Here is a 19367-nt window from a genome sequence, read left to right on the forward strand (position 1 = left end):
GCTAATACCCACTGCCCTGATTTTCACTTGAATGGAGGTACAGGGAAAAGGGGTCTTTCAGTTTTGCTGTTTGAAGATATTGTGTAGTTATAAAGGGCAAGGAAGAAGAGTAAAGAAAAATACAATAACTAAATGAAAAAATAGCAAGTGGAAAAATATAAAAAGATGGAAGAGGAAAAGAGGGGGTAAATAGAAAAGAAACAAAAAGAAAAAAGTAGAACAGCAAGATGATGAGAATATTAAGAAAAGAAATGAACAAGGAAGGTATGAAGACGGGGGAGGAAATGAGGAATAAAGGAGAACGAGAGAAGATAAAGTGACAAAGAGAAAGAAGAGCAGAGGAGAACAGACATCAAAGAAAACTAATAGTGGATGGTAAAGGCGAAGGAAGAAAGCAAAAACAAGTGAAAAATGGAAGCAGGAGAGATAGGAATAGGGAAAGTAATTAAGAGCAATAGTGTTTGGGAGAATACTAATTATACATTGATGTTGAAAAAAGAAACACATTGTTATGGTTATAGATAGAAATAATATGGGAGCATGAACATGAAACTATGGAATAATATGAATTAAAGGGGGAAAGAAGAAAGAATTTTGGTTGGCAGATCCATGGTTGGCTGCTTAACTGAGATACTTGATTGGCAGCCCTTTCCAGTATTCAAAGCTGAAAAATGAGGAAAGGCACAGGATACACAGCAGGTAACAGATATTATTATTATTATTATTAACATGTATTTATATAGCGCCAACATATTGCGTAGCACTGTAGAGTAAATGTGATTATACAACTACTACTGAATTACATACATAGAATATATGGAGTAACAAACATCACAATCAATACAGGTACAAAAAGGTGAGGAAGGCCCTATACATAGGCATACAGTCTAAAGGGAAGGGAGTAATACACAAGGTGTGGGAGTGGGCAAGATCGAATTAAGTGGGTGAGAAATGTGGTATTGTATGTGGTGTTGCGTTTGGTAGTTAAGCAGAGTGAGGGGAGGCTTCTCGAAAGAAGTGAGTTTTAAGAGATTTCTTGAGAGCAGAAAGGTTGGGAGAAAGTCGGACAGACCGTGGGAGAGAGTTCCAGAGGAGGGGTGCAGCCCTTGCAAAGTCTTGAATGTGAGCATGTGAGGAGGTAATGAGAGAAGAGTTGAGTAGCAGGTCAGTAGAGGAGAGTAGTAAGCGAGTGGGTGAGTATATAGAGATGAGTTCAGAGATGTAGGGTGGGGCAGAGTTATTAAGTGCTTTGAAAGTCAGGGTCATTAATTTGAATTTGATTCTGAAAGGTAACGGAAGCCAGTGCAGGGATTGACAGAATGGCGAGGCAGAGGAGGAGCGGTTGCTGAGGTGTATGAGCCTCGCAGCAGTGTTCATTATGGACTGGAGAGCTGACAGTCTCTGGAGGGGGAGGCCAATTAAAAGAGAGTTACAGTAGTCTAGACGTGATATGATGAGAGAGTGAATAAGAATTTTGGCAGCGTCTTGGGTGATAAATGATCGTATATAATAAGATAAGCTCTGTAGCACATAATGGTATTATCTTTTATTCACTATTTAACCTGTGCCATATAGTCTTTTTTCAATTTCTGCCATGGCTACACAGCAGCTTGTTTATATAAACTATAGTAGAACTTATCTGTTATCTACTGTGTATCCTGTGCTTGAATGGCTGCCCCCATGGCTACACAGCAGCTTGTTTATATAAACTATAGTAGTACTTATCTGTTATCTACTGTGTATCCTGTGCTTGAATGGCTGCCCCCATGGCTACACAGCAGCTTGTTTATATAAACTATAGTAGTACTTATCTTTTATCTACTGTTATCCTGTGCTTGAATGGCTGCCCCCATGGCTACACAGCAGCTTGTTTATATAAACTATAGTAGTACTTATATGTTATCTACTGTGTATCCTGTGCTTGAATGGCTGCCCCCATGGCTACACAGCAGCTTGTTTATATAAACTATAGTACTACTTATCTGTTATCTACTGTGTATCCTGTGCTTGAATGGCTGTCCCCCATGGCTACACAGCAGCTTGTTTATATAAACTATAGTAGTACTTATCTGTTCTCTACTGTGTATCCTGTGCTTGAATGGCTGTCCCCCATGGCTACACAGCAGCTTGTTTATATAAACTATAGTAGTACTTATCTGTTATCTACTGTGTATCCTGTGCTTGAATGGCTGCCCCCATGGCTACACAGCAGCTTGTTTATATAAACTATAGTAGTACTTATCTGTTATCTACTGTGTATCCTGTGCTTGAATGGCTGCCCCCATGGCTACACAGCAGCTTGTTTATATAAACTATAGTACTACTTATCTGTTATCTACTGTGTATCCTGTGCTTGAATGGCTGTCCCCCATGGCTACACAGCAGCTTGTTTATATAAACTATAGTAGTACTTATCTGTTCTCTACTGTGTATCCTGTGCTTGAATGGCTGTCCCCCATGGCTACACAGCAGCTTGTTTATATAAACTATAGTAGTACTTATCTGTTATCTACTGTGTATCCTCTGCTTGAATGGCTGCCCCCATGGCTACACAGCAGCTTGTTTATATAAACTATAGTAGTACTTATCTGTTATCTACTGTGTATCCTGTGCTTGAATGGCTGCCCCCATGGCTACACAGCAGCTTGTTTATATAAACTATAGAAGTACTTATCTGTTATCTACTGTGTATCCTGTGCTTGAATGGCTGCCCCATGGCTACACAGCAGCTTGTTTATATAAACTATAGTAGTACTTATCTGTTATCTACTGTGTATCCTGTGCTTGAATGGCTGTCCCCCATGGCTACACAGCAGCTTGTTTATATAAACTATAGTAGTACTTATCTGTTCTCTACTGTGTATCCTGTGCTTGAATGGCTGCCCCCATGGCTACACAGCAGCTTGTTTATATAAACTATAGTAGTACTTATCTGTTCTCTACTGTGTATCCTGTGCTTGAATGGCTGCCCCCATGGCTACACAGCAGCTTGTTTATATAAACTATAGTAGTACTTATCTGTTATCTACTGTGTATCCTCTGCTTGAATGGCTGCCCCCATGGCTACACAGCAGCTTGTTTATATAAACTATAGTAGTACTTATCTGTTATCTACTGTGTATCCTGTGCTTGAATGGCTGCCCCCATGGCTACACAGCAGCTTGTTTATATAAACTATAGTAGTACTTATCTGTTATCTACTGTGTATCCTGTGCTTGAATGGCTGCCCCCATGGCTACACAGCAGCTTGTTTATATAAACTATAGTAGTACTTATCTGTTCTCTACTGTGTATCCTGTGCTTGAATGGCTGCCCCCATGGCTACACAGCAGCTTGTTTATATAAACTATAGTAGTACTTATCTGTTATCTACTGTGTATCCTGTGCTTGAATGGCTGCCCCCATGGCTACACAGCAGCTTGTTTATATAAACTATAGTACTACTTATCTGTTATCTACTGTGTATCCTGTGCTTGAATGGCTGTCCCCCATGGCTACACAGCAGCTTGTTTATATAAACTATAGTAGTACTTATCTGTTCTCTACTGTGTATCCTGTGCTTGAATGGCTGTCCCCCATGGCTACACAGCAGCTTGTTTATATAAACTATAGTAGTACTTATCTGTTATCTACTGTGTATCCTCTGCTTGAATGGCTGCCCCCATGGCTACACAGCAGCTTGTTTATATAAACTATAGTAGTACTTATCTGTTATCTACTGTGTATCCTGTGCTTGAATGGCTGCCCCCATGGCTACACAGCAGCTTGTTTATATAAACTATAGAAGTACTTATCTGTTATCTACTGTGTATCCTGTGCTTGAATGGCTGCCCCCATGGCTACACAGCAGCTTGTTTATATAAACTATAGTAGTACTTATCTGTTATCTACTGTGTATCCTGTGCTTGAATGGCTGTCCCCCATGGCTACACAGCAGCTTGTTTATATAAACTATAGTAGTACTTATCTGTTCTCTACTGTGTATCCTGTGCTTGAATGGCTGCCCCCATGGCTACACAGCAGCTTGTTTATATAAACTATAGTAGTACTTATCTGTTCTCTACTGTGTATCCTGTGCTTGAATGGCTGCCCCCATGGCTACACAGCAGCTTGTTTATATAAACTATAGTAGTACTTATCTGTTATCTACTGTGTATCCTCTGCTTGAATGGCTGCCCCCATGGCTACACAGCAGCTTGTTTATATAAACTATAGTAGTACTTATCTGTTATCTACTGTGTATCCTGTGCTTGAATGGCTGCCCCCATGGCTACACAGCAGCTTGTTTATATAAACTATAGTAGTACTTATCTGTTATCTACTGTGTATCCTGTGCTTGAATGGCTGCCCCCATGGCTACACAGCAGCTTGTTTATATAAACTATAGTAGTGTTTCTGAACACATCAGCTTTACCAGTGCAGGGCAACACTACATGATATTTTCATTACTTTAAAACGTTTTCTTTTTATGGTGTTACTGTTACTTTAAGAAAAAACTCAAATGGCAACAACTCGATTCTGAGTTCAAGCTTTCCACAGGATTTTAGTTTTCAGCAAAAACCCTCTGAAAAAATGTGATCATCAAGCAGGCAGTTAACCTCTTCAAATGGTTCCAAGGACGTCTACCATTGACTTCTATATGAACGCGGCAGGTTTTAGGTGATGACCTATCCCATCTGAGTTACTTCCAGGGTAGGGAGATGATTCATCTCAGATTTGAATTTACAATTTCAACCTTAGTAAATCTGCCCATAAGTGCTGAAGAGACGTAGGGGATGTTTATCAATATTTATCAATATTCAAACTTGTGTTTTTTCATGCTTCAAGAAAAGTGTGGCAAACGTGAAAATACTTGAGAATATTCTTCGAAGCCTTTAATAGTCAGTATTTATTAAAGAAAAAACCCACAAAAAGTTAAAAGAGAAAACTCTGGATATAAAACCTGGTGAGGTTCAATAGAAGTCAATGGACATGGTCTCTAACGACTTTATTTCCCAAGTTCCCAAGTTCATTAAAACATTCAACACGTTTTTTAGTCTCAATGAAAATGAAGGCAACGATGTGATTCTTACTGATATGAATATTCTGTCATGTTGTTTTCTTAAATATGTCAATGTCAATGAAATGTTTTTTTCATGGATACATTTGCACCTAGGGAAAAGATACAGTTCAAATATGGCACCATGATGTCCTGGGAATATAACTTTACTCAGAGTTTACAATTGTTAGAGAGATATTGTTAAAGAGGAGTAAAGTGTCACATACTAATAATATTTCCTTTTATTCCAACAGATGAAAGTAACAGCTCTATAATTGTGGCCTGTGGCATTGCTGTGGGGATGTTACTAGTTGGACTGGTTATGGGCACCATAATATGGAATCAGAGAAGAAAAGGTATTTATATTAACAGTTCCCATAAAGTAATTCAAATTATGTCTCTTGTGATGCAAAATTTATTGTTGGGCAGGATTGGGTCACATAAGGATTGTGAAATTTTGTAGAAAGTCTATAAACATCAGGGTTTAAACATCAGCATTTCCCTTGTAGCCTGAAAATGCCGGCTAATTGTAGGAATAAAAACACAAATAATGTAAAAAAAATTAACAAAAATCAACTTAAAAATGTGCCAAATGCTCAGTTCATCAATGTAAGATGTCAGTTAAATTTGGAACTTCACTTTTTAACTAGGGATGCACTGAATCCAGGATTCGGTTCAGGATTCAGCCAGGATTCAGCCTTTTTCAACAGGATTCAGAATCCTTGTGTGTGGCCGAACCAAATCTGAATTTGCATATGTAAATTAGGTGTGGGAAGGGAAATCAGGTGAATTTTAACTCAAAACAAGGAAGTAATGTATTCTTTTTCCACTTTTTCCTTCTTGCCTCTAATTTGCATATGCAAATTAGGATTTGGATGCGGTTCGGTATTCGGCTGAATATTTCACAAAAGGATTTTGGGATTTGGCCAATCCCAAATAGTGGATTTGGTACATCCCTATTTTTAACCAAAAAGAAAATAAAGATTTTTTTTTTGGAGTCTGCCATGAAAAGAAACAAAACATATTTTACTTTTTGAATCTGTTATTTTGCTAAACAAAACCTCTTTGCAACTGAAATGTAACAAGGTATAACCGGGAGACAGATGTGTCCGCGATCCAATTGTATTTTTTAACCTGCCCGATTGAGATCTGCTTTACTTTCAGACAGATATCTTACGGGCCAATAAGCTTCCAACTCGGTCTGTCGGCAGCTTTTATTGGCCGTGTGTGGGGACATTTACTCCTAACAAACACTTCACCATAACCTATGTGAGATTATTTAATGTGGTATACTTTCTAGTTTTTAGCCTGAATCAGTTTATTATAGTCATACATAGACAATACCAACCAGGGGGTGACACCATGGGGCAAATTCACTAAACCATGAAGCGCCTAATGCTAGCGCAAATTTGCCAGCGTGACGTCATTTCAATACTTTGCCGATTTATTAATGGACGCTGGCGTAAATTCGCTAGCGAAGTGGACCCACGCTAGCGCTACTTCGCACCCTTACCCAGGCGAAGTTGGGCTATGGCGAAGGGATGTAACTACGCTAATTCACTAACTTGCGCATTTTACTGAACGTTACCTCTTGCGCCAGACTTGCCTTCGCCACCTCAGACCAGGTGAAGTGCAGTAGAGTAGATAGGACTTGCTTCAAAAAAAGTTGAAATTGTTTCTGTGTCTTTTCCTTTTTTAAGGATGATAGGCTGAAAAAGATCATAAATTGTTTTTGGGGGTACCCTCCTTCCCCCCTACATTTCATAACATATGGCACCTAAACTATACAGTGGGCACATGTATAGGGCAATATAACAACTGTATTTTATTTTATGAAGGTTTCCCAGGCTTGTGTAGTGTAATGTATTTGCTGCTACATATACGTCCATTGTACTTTAACTTGGCGCCGTATGCAAATTAGGTATCGCTAGCGTAACTTCGCTTTGCTTGACGAATTAATGCTTGCGCAACTTCGCTACCGTTCGCCTCCCTGAGCGCAACTTCGCATTTTAGTGAATTTGTGTAGCGCTGGTGAAACTACGCCTGGCAAAGTGCGGCAAAGCTGTCGCTGGAGCAACTTCGGATCTTAGTGAATTTGCCCCAATATGTTTTAAATAGCTAGCCCATTTTGCATCTAATGGATGGCTACCTTGTTGATAAGAGTCCCAGAAGATGCTGGACATCTATTTTATTAGTATTAGAGTTCTCTATCTATTTCTTGAATCCCCTGAGCTTACCAATCATCTACTACAGCTACTTGCCAAATGATATTTGCCTTATTCAAGTAATTTACATTTACATTTAAACTTAGACCAAGAGAGTAAAGATCCATCAGCTACATCCAATATATGTTTAAGTATTACTTTCTCTTTTCATTCCAAAGACAAACAAAAAGAAAGGGATCTAAGATGGTCCAATAATATTTTGACTGGCATAAAAGGAATTGGAAAATAATCAAATCCATGATGAGCAAATAGGTTTTTCCTGACAAAAATGGAATCTCTATACAAAAAAATATTTTAAAGTCATTACTAACATTACACTGAATATCAGTGTGAGTTTCATGAAGAATGTCTATTTCAGAATTAATGAATTTATTACCATGAGAAATCCATTCAATTAGACAACTTGTTGGTGCTGCCAAGTTAAAAGCTCTAAAGTTATGGACTTTCAATCCTTCAAGTTTAACTGACGTTCTTAACTTTCAAAGTGAAATTCTAGACTTTTTTCCGCTTCATAAAAACTTAAAAAGTGCAGAATCTTATTTTTTTTAAATTTTATTACTGTCAGAATGTCTAATGGGTAAAGGTAAATTAATGAAAGGATTAATCAATTTAGGAAAAACTAATGTTGGAAAAAAATAGCCCTTCCTAAAAGTGATCTCAAATAATATATTTGAAAGCCTTTTCAGTATCAGTATTGATAATTGGCATGGAAATGTATTATTTCTGGCAAAAAAATCAGATGTTCTTTTGCTGCTCTCCAAGTCCCACCCCTCAGAAGTCTGGTTCCAATGTTTTATATTGTATATTATATATCTGCCCACAATGATTAAGTTAGGGTTATGCTATGAGGCATATTTATAACTCCTATTATAAGAAAACTCTTTGCTATATTTACTGCACATGGGGGCTCTTGTCAGCCTTTTGGCCCTCCTCTCCATCTTCCCCCAAATCTCTCTGATCTTCTTTTTCACACAGCATCTCTACAGGGTTACACAGTGAGTGAGATTAAAGGACCAGAGAAGTTGTTGGATGGAGAAGAGACAACTCTGTACTGTACGGTCAGTAACTGCCCACAGGAGGACCCACAGGTCACATGGATTGAGGAGAGGTCAGGAGACCAGTGGGAGATACCACAGTGTCGGGACCCAGGGGAAGCAGAACAGCTGTTGGGTGACTCCTACTTGATCACCTGTAGGAAAGAGGGGCTGCAAAGCTACTGCTCCTCCCTGAGATTTGTACCCCGTGTGGGGAAACACAGAGACGTGACCCTTATCTGCAGGTTTGTCTGTGCTGAGAAGACTAAGGAGAAGAGATTCCATTGTACAAACATTTATGGTAAGTGCTGTGATTTCATAGGGAAAACTGTATAATGGAAACAGCTGTTTACTTGGGTGTAACTGTAACTACACAAAAAAGAGACAATAGAAGTAAATGATCCCCATAGTATCCCAGTAAATTTCAACTTCCAATACAAAAGTGCTAATGTGCAAAACAATTATAATAATAAAAAAGTGCTGAATGGCAATATATTAAATGAAAAAAATAACTAACTAAATTAATTGACCACTACAGTCAATCAATGAAATAAACTGTGCATTACAATCAATGTACAAAATTAAGATTCTGCTGACGTGTGTTTTGCGTAAGATTTCTCAAGGTAATTCAACTTCCAATTCAAAAGGCAATTGTCTTGAGAAAGTGAAAACACACATCAGCAAAACCTTCATTTTTTTGTTTTTAAACTTTCCTATTTCTTGACTTTTAACCAATAGAAGTACTATGTTGTCACGGCGACAAATAAGGGTCCAACTTTAGTATTACTTGCTATATTCAGTGCTCTCTGGTTCTTTTTTTACTCTAGGGAGCTGTGGGTTTTCTAGGAAAGTCAGGTTTTCCTCCTTCTAGATATTAAAGTTAAATACAGTGACCACAGTCCACAGTGTCCTGCCTTCTCCCTCGTGTGGTGTCCCAGGACTTAGACATATTTAGATATAGCAATCAGGACAAATTCACCTTCTATACAATTCCCTTTTCTTATCTTTAATTTCATTCAAATGAACTGCAAGTATTGATTTAAATTAAATAATTTTTCACAGTGGCAATATCTATGAAGCACTAGTTGCACAATAATTACTAGGGTGAATTAATTGGTATTAGCATCATCATGAATTATAATTAGGGCACGGTATTAATTAATGATACATTGATTGACTGTAGTGCACAATTAATGGTTATTATTTTAATGTAATATATATATATATATATATATATATATATATATATATATATATATATATATATATATATATATTTAAAATAGATTTTTGTTTTTCAAAATCTTATAAATTCCCTGCACCCTCAGCTTTTTTTTTAATTCTCCTCTGTGCTCTGATATTAGGTCACTTGATGTTCACATTATGTTTATTTATATTTATATATTTATTTTCCAGCCAAACCAGCACAGGTATCAGTGGTCCCATTTCTGTGTGAGTCTGGGGAGATCCTGTACTCTCTCACCCTGCGGGGATTCTACCCCAGACATATCTCCATCACATGGACCTGTGGGGCAGGACATTCCCAAGGCAGAATATTATCTAAAGAACAAATTGAGGTGAAACCAGATCTCACATTCAGTGTGTGCAGTGAGGCCAGAATTAGTGGGGACCTGTATAAAGATCCGGCATTCCGAGTGGGTGTGACCTGGGAACATGGATCCTTGGATGCACCGGGATACAGAGAGTTCTCCATACTGGGTCCAGGTGAGATATGTTGGCACAAGACATGCAGATCTGTTCAGCCATTACGTTTCTGTCCACTCACTCCCATGACCAAAGTCAACCCTTTTAATAGTAAATTCAGTCTTTGATCTGTGCTACAAATCTGGATAATCCATTGAAAACAGGGAAGATTGGCAGGAATAATTTAGGAGGGATTAGGTGGATTTAAGACCTTTACATGATAGTGAGAGTTAAGTGGCTGATATCCTTTAAAAGACTTGAGGGGAAATGTAATAAAATCTGCAAAGAGAAAAAAATTCACACGTCGCAATGTCATATTCTTTATTAGACTTTTATTCTATTGTGAATCTTAACTGTGTGTTGCAAATCTTTAACAGCTGCTTGAAGGTGGAGTAAACGTTTGGAGCAAATGTAACAAGTTTTCTTACTTACACTGCGCACTATCCCAAGCTAAAATTCACAATCACTATCCAACTGTTGTATGATGGGCAAACTGTTCACAAAGGCAAAATTGTTCACTTTGTCAACATTATGAACGGATTGCTAATGATTTTTGCATTAGTGACCAATATTACATTCTCCCATTGATCTTTTGTGCACAACATAAATCTCAATGTTACAACCACTCTCTTAACTGCCCCTGTTTATTTTAATTGTGACTTTAAAGAGCTGCATAACTTGCTTCCACTATGTAAATAAATGATCATGATGATAATTAAACATTAGTGATATCAACATTCAGGCTCCATCCAGTTGTCACAGTGATTGTTGGAGAGTCAAGGGGTAGTTGGGCAAAAGGCTCTTATTGTCCCTCTACAACAGACTCAGTGATTTCAGCATTTCATCTTTGGTGCATTTTCAAGTGATAAAGTGTATCCATAGAGATACTGAGATTCCAATGGACTTCAATGGAGAGGAATTTCCATTCTAGGACTTGTTGCATGAAACGCAGTAGACTGAAATGTTATGCCCATTATGGATGGTGAAGAATAAATTTATTTTCCTTTTACTCCTGGATTACAGTTCTGAACTGAAGAAAGTGCCAGTCACTGGTAGCCGTATCTGGCATAATACCAACAAGATATGGGATTAGGATTGGTCCACTTGGGTTAGACTCCTGATACTGTGAGTTAAATGACCCTTGAGTGTAGATATCAAGGTACTCACATTTGTGAGAAGTGAAAGGCTTGGGGCCATGAGCACCAGTGTAACATCATGACACTAAATCCTAGACCCCCTGCACTCAATGGGTGAATGGTTTCATCTTTCTCTGCCTGGTAGAGAATTGGCAGCACACAGATGGCACACACCCCTTTGTAGCTTTACTATCTAATGCAACATGTATTATTATGATTCTCATTATTTTACAGAATTCCCATGGGAACCATTAGTGGAACCAATACAGGGCACTAAGTTTCTCCATAACAGCCCAACCACCCTGCAGTGCAACATCTCCGAGTATTTCCCTGATGCCCTGACAGTGACGTGGCTGAGGAAAGGGGCAGAGAGTGAGGAACTAACAGAAGTGCCCAATACTCACCCATATATTTTATAAACTGAAAACCACCACAGTAATTACCACCAAAGTAATCAGCTTGAAAAAGGAACTAGAATGTTCTGAAAGCTTTTTATGTTTATCTTAGTTAGCCAATAAATATATCACCTTTATACCACTTTGTTATTTTTTATTTCAAAACGGTTGCCTTGTAGCATTTATTATACTAATATTTCCCTTTCTGTTTACAGAATTCCCTTGGGACCCCATTGTGGAACTAAAACAGGAAACTAAGTTTCTCCATAACATCCCAACCACCCTGCAGTGCAACATCTCCGAGTATTTCCCTGATGCCCTGACAGTGACGTGGCTGAGGAAAGGGGCAGAGAGTGAGGAACTAACAGAAGTGCCCAATACTCACCCATATATAAGGTCCAACAAACAGACAGATAACACCTACAGTTGCACCCCCTGTCTGATCATTTACCCCTCAGTGAGAGACCAGGGGGCAGAATATATCTGCAGGGTGACACATCCCAGTCTGGTCAGACCCATAGACACAAGTACTGGCACCATCAATGTCATGGGTGAGTCTATCCACTGATATGTATATATTTATATAATATAATCCTAGTCCACAGGCCTTATTTACAAACCTTGGGGTTATGTACAAAGTGAAAAATAACAAAGGTTGTAAAGTATATATATATATATATATATATATATATATAAAATATATATATATATATATATATATATATATAATATATATAACATATAAATAACAATATAGATATAAAAACATAAAAAACACTATCAAGATGGCAATATGAATCTCTTAAATTCATATTAAAAATATCTGTGGCTCACTCCAGCCATACCCAGAATACTAAACAATTTATTAACATAAATACATGAATGAATAAATAAATAAATAAATAGGGGAAAAAATAAATGAATGAATAAGTAGATGGGCCAACCAAAGCCTCAGTTACACCAATGTTCACCAGATATTCCTTACTAATACCTTACTGACTAAATAAACCTTATTAATAATCCATAATCTTATAAAGGCAATATTAATTAATCAGTCTTTTTGCTGCACTTTGATCCAGATATACATTAGATTTTCATGGAACCCCCCTGATTATTCTTTGGTAAATGTAATGTTACAGCAAGAAAAAGTTTGTATGTAAATTGCAGCCAAAATAAAAACGATTGCTCAGATGTACAGATTACATTGTAACTCTCCTGTATGTGACATTAATTAATATGTCTCTATTTACACATGTACCATATCTCTATTGCCCAACTTTTTGTTACACTTCCCAGACCCCCATACACCATATTACGTGAATGAAAACTATCACTATATATATATATATATATATATATGTCAGGGGTGCTTCTTGGGGTGCAGATTGGCCTTCCCTATGCTCATGTCACTCACTGTTGGCCTCCAACACTAAAATCCAAACTAACTGCCTCTCAATATTTTTTTCCCTTCCAATCCATCCTGATTTCACTGTTTTTTTATACATTTCAATGACTCCTTGTCTCATCTTCAAAGGCAATTCTTCTTTCCATCTAGAGAGTGGTTATTTCTGTTTTTTTATATTTATATTGGTAACTTTATATTGTTATTATTATTATTAAGAAGGGGCCTCTCATGTTATGGAACAAGCAGTTTGTGCCCTAAGGGCAGTGGCCAATGGGGAGATTTGTCGTCTGTAATTTTAAAGCTGCGTGGGACAAATCTCCCAAAAATGCCTCTCCAAAGTTGCGTCTGGAGGAAACTTTGGGTGACTTAGTGATATGTTGGTCATCCCACCAGAGATTTCAATTATTTTCAATGGAGAGGCATTTTCAGCAGATTTAACGCCCGCAGCTGCTCATTTAAATTGCAGATAACAGATCTTCCCATTGGACACTGCCCTGAGGCAAAGCTTTTACTGCACTTTGAAAACAAGAGTTGTGCTGTCCATGCTGACATGCCCACTAAGCAGTGGGGGGGCTACATGGTGTAGGAGAACACGGGATTAAACATGTGCTTAATCCGGTACAAGGAGCAAAGTGCAGCCTCTATAGACCATGGCCCCAGGTTCTGTTCTGTGCATGGAAACTATTTTGTGTAATGTGTCCCTTAATGCTGGGAAATACTTCAGTCAGTGATATAACTTTATAATCCCCAAACCTGTTGTGTATATACAATTGAGCAGGACCCCAGGTCATCCCCAACACCTCTCTCTTTTCATGTTATTTAACCCTACCCCAAAATATAAGGACAGTTGTTATGTATTTGATGCCCCCTAGTCTCTTAGCCTGATAACAGAAGCAGGACCAGTAAGGGGGTTCCTAAAACCTTACTAAGTGAAATAGAATAACTGTTGAATGAAACATCTCTCAGCTTATGATTTTGGAACAAATTAAATATCATGTGTTTATTATACAACTTTCCCCACTAACAGTAGGATTAAAACTCTCATGGTATTATTTTCTCTTTATACCTCCCAGCTGAGTGTAATTAGAAAAAGGAACAGAATAGCAGTGTGAACTACTGGTCTATTATTGATTATAGGTATGGGATCTGTTATCCAGAAACCCATTATCCAGAAAACTCAGAGTCATGGAAAAGCTGTCTCTCATAGGCTCCATTATAATCAAATTAGTCAAATTATTAAAAATAATTTCCTTTTTCTGTGTAATAATAAAACAGTATCTGTACTTGATCCCAACTAAGATATAATGAATCCTTATTGGAAGCAAAACCAGCCTATTGGGTTTATTTAATGTTTATATGATTTTCTAGTAGACTTAAGGTATGAAGATCCAAATTACAGAAAGATCTGTTATCGGGAAATCCCAGGTCCCAAGTATTCTGGATAACAGGTCCATACCTGAAATAGAAAAAAAACTTGTACTCGATCCCAATTGAGCTGCATGAATCCACATTATGGGCAAAACAATCCTTCTGGGTTTATTTCATACTTGATTTTAAGTACCATTACAGAAAGATCCCTTATCCAGAAAACCCCAGGTCCCAAGTATTCTGGGCAATACATCCCATACCTGTATTGCATAATAACAATAACAAGTGTTACACATACAGCAAAACTACCTTCAAACTGAAAATGATTATAATCACTAATCACCTGCTAACTGGGTGAATCCCATGAGATGCCTCTTTGCTCTGTAGCTTCGGTTTATATTACAGCCAGGGAAGCTCATTTTCTGCTTGATGATTTGCAACAACCCCTAAGCTTAGCTTCTCAACAGCTGCTCAGAGCCCACTGAGCATGTGCAGTGCCACTGACACTCCTAACAAAATCCAACATGGGAAACTCCTGTGACAACTTTGAAGGCCTAACTCATTACTACTATAGAGATGCTGAACCTGGTTCAATAAGATCAGTATATAAAATACAGATTTTCTCACCATGTTAATTTTTAGGGTTTAGTTCTCCTTTAAGTATCACTAACTACTATCTCCTTTATCAATATCAATAACACAATATTTCCCCCTCCAGCTAAACCCATGTTCCTGGATCCTGTACAAATGGATCTTCTCACTAACGGCAGAATTCAGTTCTCCATCACCCTACGGAACTTCTACCCCCGAGATATTCACATCAACTGGAGCCAAGGGGAGAAAGAGGCAAAGTTTAATCAGGCTCACACTGACACAGTAACTCAACAACAGGATCTCACATATAATATCACCAGTGTCTGTAGCCTCCCTGGGCATCTGTTCAGCAATCCTGAATATAAAGTCCATGTGACCTGGAACCATGTGACTATGGAAGCCCCTGAATCCAGGGAACTGTGGGTAACAGGTGAGTAGTAACTGGGGTCGGGTTATTATAGGGACATAATGTAGGTGGGGGTTATACACAGATCCCAGTATAAAGTGGGTAGTGGGGAATTGTGGGTAACAGTATTGATAGTGTATATATAATAAAATAATTACAAGATCTGCAGGGAAGGGCCCTCCTTCCTTTCCTGTCTTTTACCATTTACATGGAATATAAACACAAAACATTAATGTACATTTACTCACAATGCTTTTATAATTTACAGTTACTTATATTTTTTGCAGTTTCTGAGATGAGTTTTTTCTTTAATAAGAATTAGCAACCCAAGGGTTAAATAAATGCTGCCTAGACAGGGTCGCTGACACCCTTGATCTTGATGAGCTGTAAGTCTGACTAGTAATATAAAATGGTCTATAACTGTTAATATATCAGAAACCAATAAAATAGAAAATAAATGTAACTGGATGTACATACAAATGTACTGTAAGGTTAAATGTAATTAATGTAAATATATTATTACTTTATTGTCAGATTTGCCCTGGCGCCCACAGGTAGGAGAGATCCTGGTTCCTACACTGGGTAAGAAGAAAGTGACACTGAGCTGTAAGATCTCTGGGTATTTCCCTGATGCCCTGACTGTCAGCTGGTTCAGGAAGGGGAAATCAGACCAATCAGAGGATCCACTGTCAAAAGTGGGTACATTTCTCTCCAACTTGTTTAGAAAAGAGAAAGGAGACCAGTTAAAGCCTGACCTGACTGCCCAATGTGACGGATCAGTGATTACTGATATATGTACCAAGGAAAAAGAGGAACAGTCAGAACTTACCATGTCTCACTATTCTGATTGGTCACAAATGACAGAAGTATATAAGGAGGAGGAAAAAGAGGACCAATCAGAGACCTCACTGAGCACCAGACATTATAAAGTATCTGAGGCCAAATCCCAGAAGCAGGAGGATCAGACATTTACATGTGAAACACAATTAACCTTCTCCCCAGACCAGAAGACTGACCAAGGAGCTGAATTCATCTGCAGAGTGAGACACCCCAGCCTGGGGCAGTTAATAGAGAGAAGGACGGGGCCATTAGTGATCCCTCAATAATCCCTATTCCTGCTCCATAACTCACCAAATATGTGAGTTTCACTTGTTACCTCTTTGTATAGTTACACAGTAGTGATGTGAGGGTTTTCCTGACCCGCACCCGACCCTAACCCACCCTGCTGCAGCCCGCACCCACACCCCCCGCCAATGATGTCACAATGACATCACAAAAGGGGTGGGGAGAGCAGACGCGAGACTATAAAACCTGAACCCAGAAGTCGGATGCCGGCATTTGAAGGTGGCGGGCGGGGAGAGAAGGAGAAGAGCTCAACCCACACCCACCCGCCACCCATGAGGAGCAGTGCGAGGTTGACCCAAAACCGTCCGACCCGCGGGTCCCGTGGGTATCGGGTCAGCCCGCACATCACTATTACACAGCATCATTGTGATTGGATTAATGGAAGAGTTTATATACAGAGAACTTCAGTTGAACTGAAGAAGCTGCTCGGATGAGTAATGATGAAACGTCTTCATTGATTACTCAGCAAGTCCAGTTGTTTTAGATTTACTTTTACTAGATATACCATGACCTGGATGAATGAAAATCTTCATAGTCACAAAATATGTTTCGCAAACAAAATGAGCAGGGACTTCCAAAGATCACTCCTCCAGGCAGACTTGTCAAATAATGGGTAACTTTATTCTGGTATATAAGCTGAATCCTTGTTTATCGGAATAAAGTTGCCCATTATTTGCCAAGTCTGCCTGGAGGAGTGATCTTTGGAAGTCCCTGCTCATTTTGTTTGTGATTATCTGCTCCACTAAGCTGAAGGTTCAGGGCGGTAGGACCTCCTCCTCCATCTGGTGAGTCTTAAAGAGACCAGAAAAGTGTTTTATACACTATTATCATCATTAATTGTTCATCGTTCTGTGTGACACAAAATATGTTTGTCATGTTTGCAGTGAGGAAACAATAAGGAATTATTTTAAAGATTGGCTAAAGCCATTTCAGATTTTCCTTTTATGTTCTCATCTTCCTAAAAAAACAACTCATCCTTAATGATGTGAAATAGTAACATTTTTATTAATATTTATCGTTTGCTAAAAGGTATTGGCAGATACTGTATCCCCAGCTGCTCTACTGACACACCCAGTCTGGAGCACACGAGCCTCTGATCTCTGTTATAGGAACCAAATCAAACACAATCATTTGTTATTTATCTCCTGGACATTTTGTAAGTTGAATTCTCTTAATTTCATGGCCACAAAATACATCCCCATATGCTTATTAGATGCTTAAAATAATAATGTACATATATCCTAATGTCTCAATTGTACCCTATCCTTTACTTTGTAAACTCTCACGTGTAGGTCCCTTTAATCCTATTGTATCTGTAACCCTTGTTTGTTATTCACCATTTATTCCCTGTTTGTTATAACTAAGGTAAAGAGTATCTTATAAATAAATGATGATGATATATAATAATATCAGGATCCAGAACTATAAGGCAGAATTATGCTAAATAACTAATTAACATTTTACTGTGTAATTATCCAGTCGGTGACCAAAGTTCATAACTGAAGACTCTTGACTGTAATGCTGATATATATATATGACTTACAAACTATTCATCAATAGTCTCACGGATTTATGTCTCTGGCAAAACAGGTAACACTAGGAAACTACAGAACTGAACTACTGTATGTAATGCTCTTAGTTTATCCTACCAAACAAGTATTCCTAAGAGATAAAGCTGAACTTTTTAGTAGAGATTTTTTATTGTGGTGTCCCATGTGCCTGTGAGGTTCTGCTGCTTTGTTTCCCAACAATGAGAATAAAATAACATCTCTTCTTCCCTTTTTCTTTCTTTAGTTTCTTTATTTTCATTCCTTACTTTCTCCCTGTGTCCCATGTACCTGTGAGGTTCTGCCTTATTTATCATTTACTCACTGGGCAGGTCATCTCCAATACTTTGCAGTTATCATTCAGGTCTTACCTACTTTACTTCAGTATTTTCTTTTACTCACCCATGGGTCATTTACAAGTACAACTTCAGTGTACTTGAATGTATCAGCCCAGGATGGAGCAACATAATGGCACTTTTGTGTTTGGACTCAAGTACATTAAATGACTGATGTGCAACATTTGCATCTATTTTAGTGTCACCACATTTGTGGCTCCATTGTACATGAGGCTTCTTATCTCTCTTCCAACTGATATCCAGGATACACATGATGTATGTAAACAATTAGATTAAATTAAGACTTAGACAGGTGCACTTCTACTTGTATTGGATTTAGATAATACGTATATCGCTATTGATTAACTGATCAAGGCTTGTTAGCTACAGATCAAGAGTTATAAGAGTTATAAATACTCACATACCACCATCTTTTTTTGAATAAATGTGACTAATGCAGTGCTTTAAATGTGTGCACGAGACTCTACCAGTCCGACTTTCAGAAAGTCGTCACACAAAGTCTCAAGGGAAAAACTATAAATCTCGCGAGATTTCACCTCCCACCCGTTTGAATCCTCAGAGCTGCAATCCGTCCCTTCGCATCCCTGTCACTTCTTAACGGAGTATTAGTGAGAAAAGTTGAAAGCTCCATTACCCCCCTACATATTATAATAAATATTGTGGAACGCAGGGGGTGGGGGCGAGCACGGAGAAAGGAGATTTTGGAAAAGAATGTGCTTGGAGATAGATTGACATTGTGGATTGAGAAACTTGAAAGGTGAAGGGGCAGCGAATAAATTTGCGAAACGCCCGCGTCAAAAAAATTTATGCGAAAAACGGGCGCCGGAAAAACGGGTGCCGGCGTCAAAAACGAGATGCCGGCGCCGTTTTGTGAATTTGCAAATTCGCCCATCACTAGACATAAATAATTGTACTTTGAAGGGGGGGGCATTGTAACATTGTCTTCCATACTGTTAGCCTTTTGCATGGCTGCATTTCTTACTGAGGTCCTACTCCCCCGCTCTATTTTTGGCTATGCTTTTAACCCCTGGCAG

General features: G+C 38.4%; 1 protein-coding gene across 2 annotated transcripts in view; it reads left to right on the forward strand.

Moving 5' to 3' along the window:
- The window catches only part of LOC108704755, a 35010-nt gene that overhangs the window by 5608 nt on the left and 10035 nt on the right, over positions 1-19367 (forward strand). Inside the window, exons 4-9 of one of the 2 annotated variants that reach the window (XM_041575906.1) lie at positions 5293-5394; positions 8239-8598; positions 9714-10022; positions 11748-12083; positions 15024-15329; positions 15840-16272. In XM_041575906.1, the coding sequence (XP_041431840.1) occupies positions 5293-5394; positions 8239-8598; positions 9714-10022; positions 11748-12083; positions 15024-15329; positions 15840-16272 (1846 nt within the window). Of the gene's footprint in view, positions 1-5292; positions 5395-8238; positions 8599-9713; positions 10023-11747; positions 12084-15023; positions 15330-15839; positions 16628-19367 lie in introns of those variants that run through there. The other variant, XM_041575905.1, reaches the window with a different exon arrangement.

This window comes from Xenopus laevis, chromosome 9_10L (genome assembly GCF_017654675.1).
Source record: "Xenopus laevis strain J_2021 chromosome 9_10L, Xenopus_laevis_v10.1, whole genome shotgun sequence".
Lineage (NCBI taxonomy): Eukaryota > Metazoa > Chordata > Amphibia > Anura > Pipidae > Xenopus > Xenopus laevis.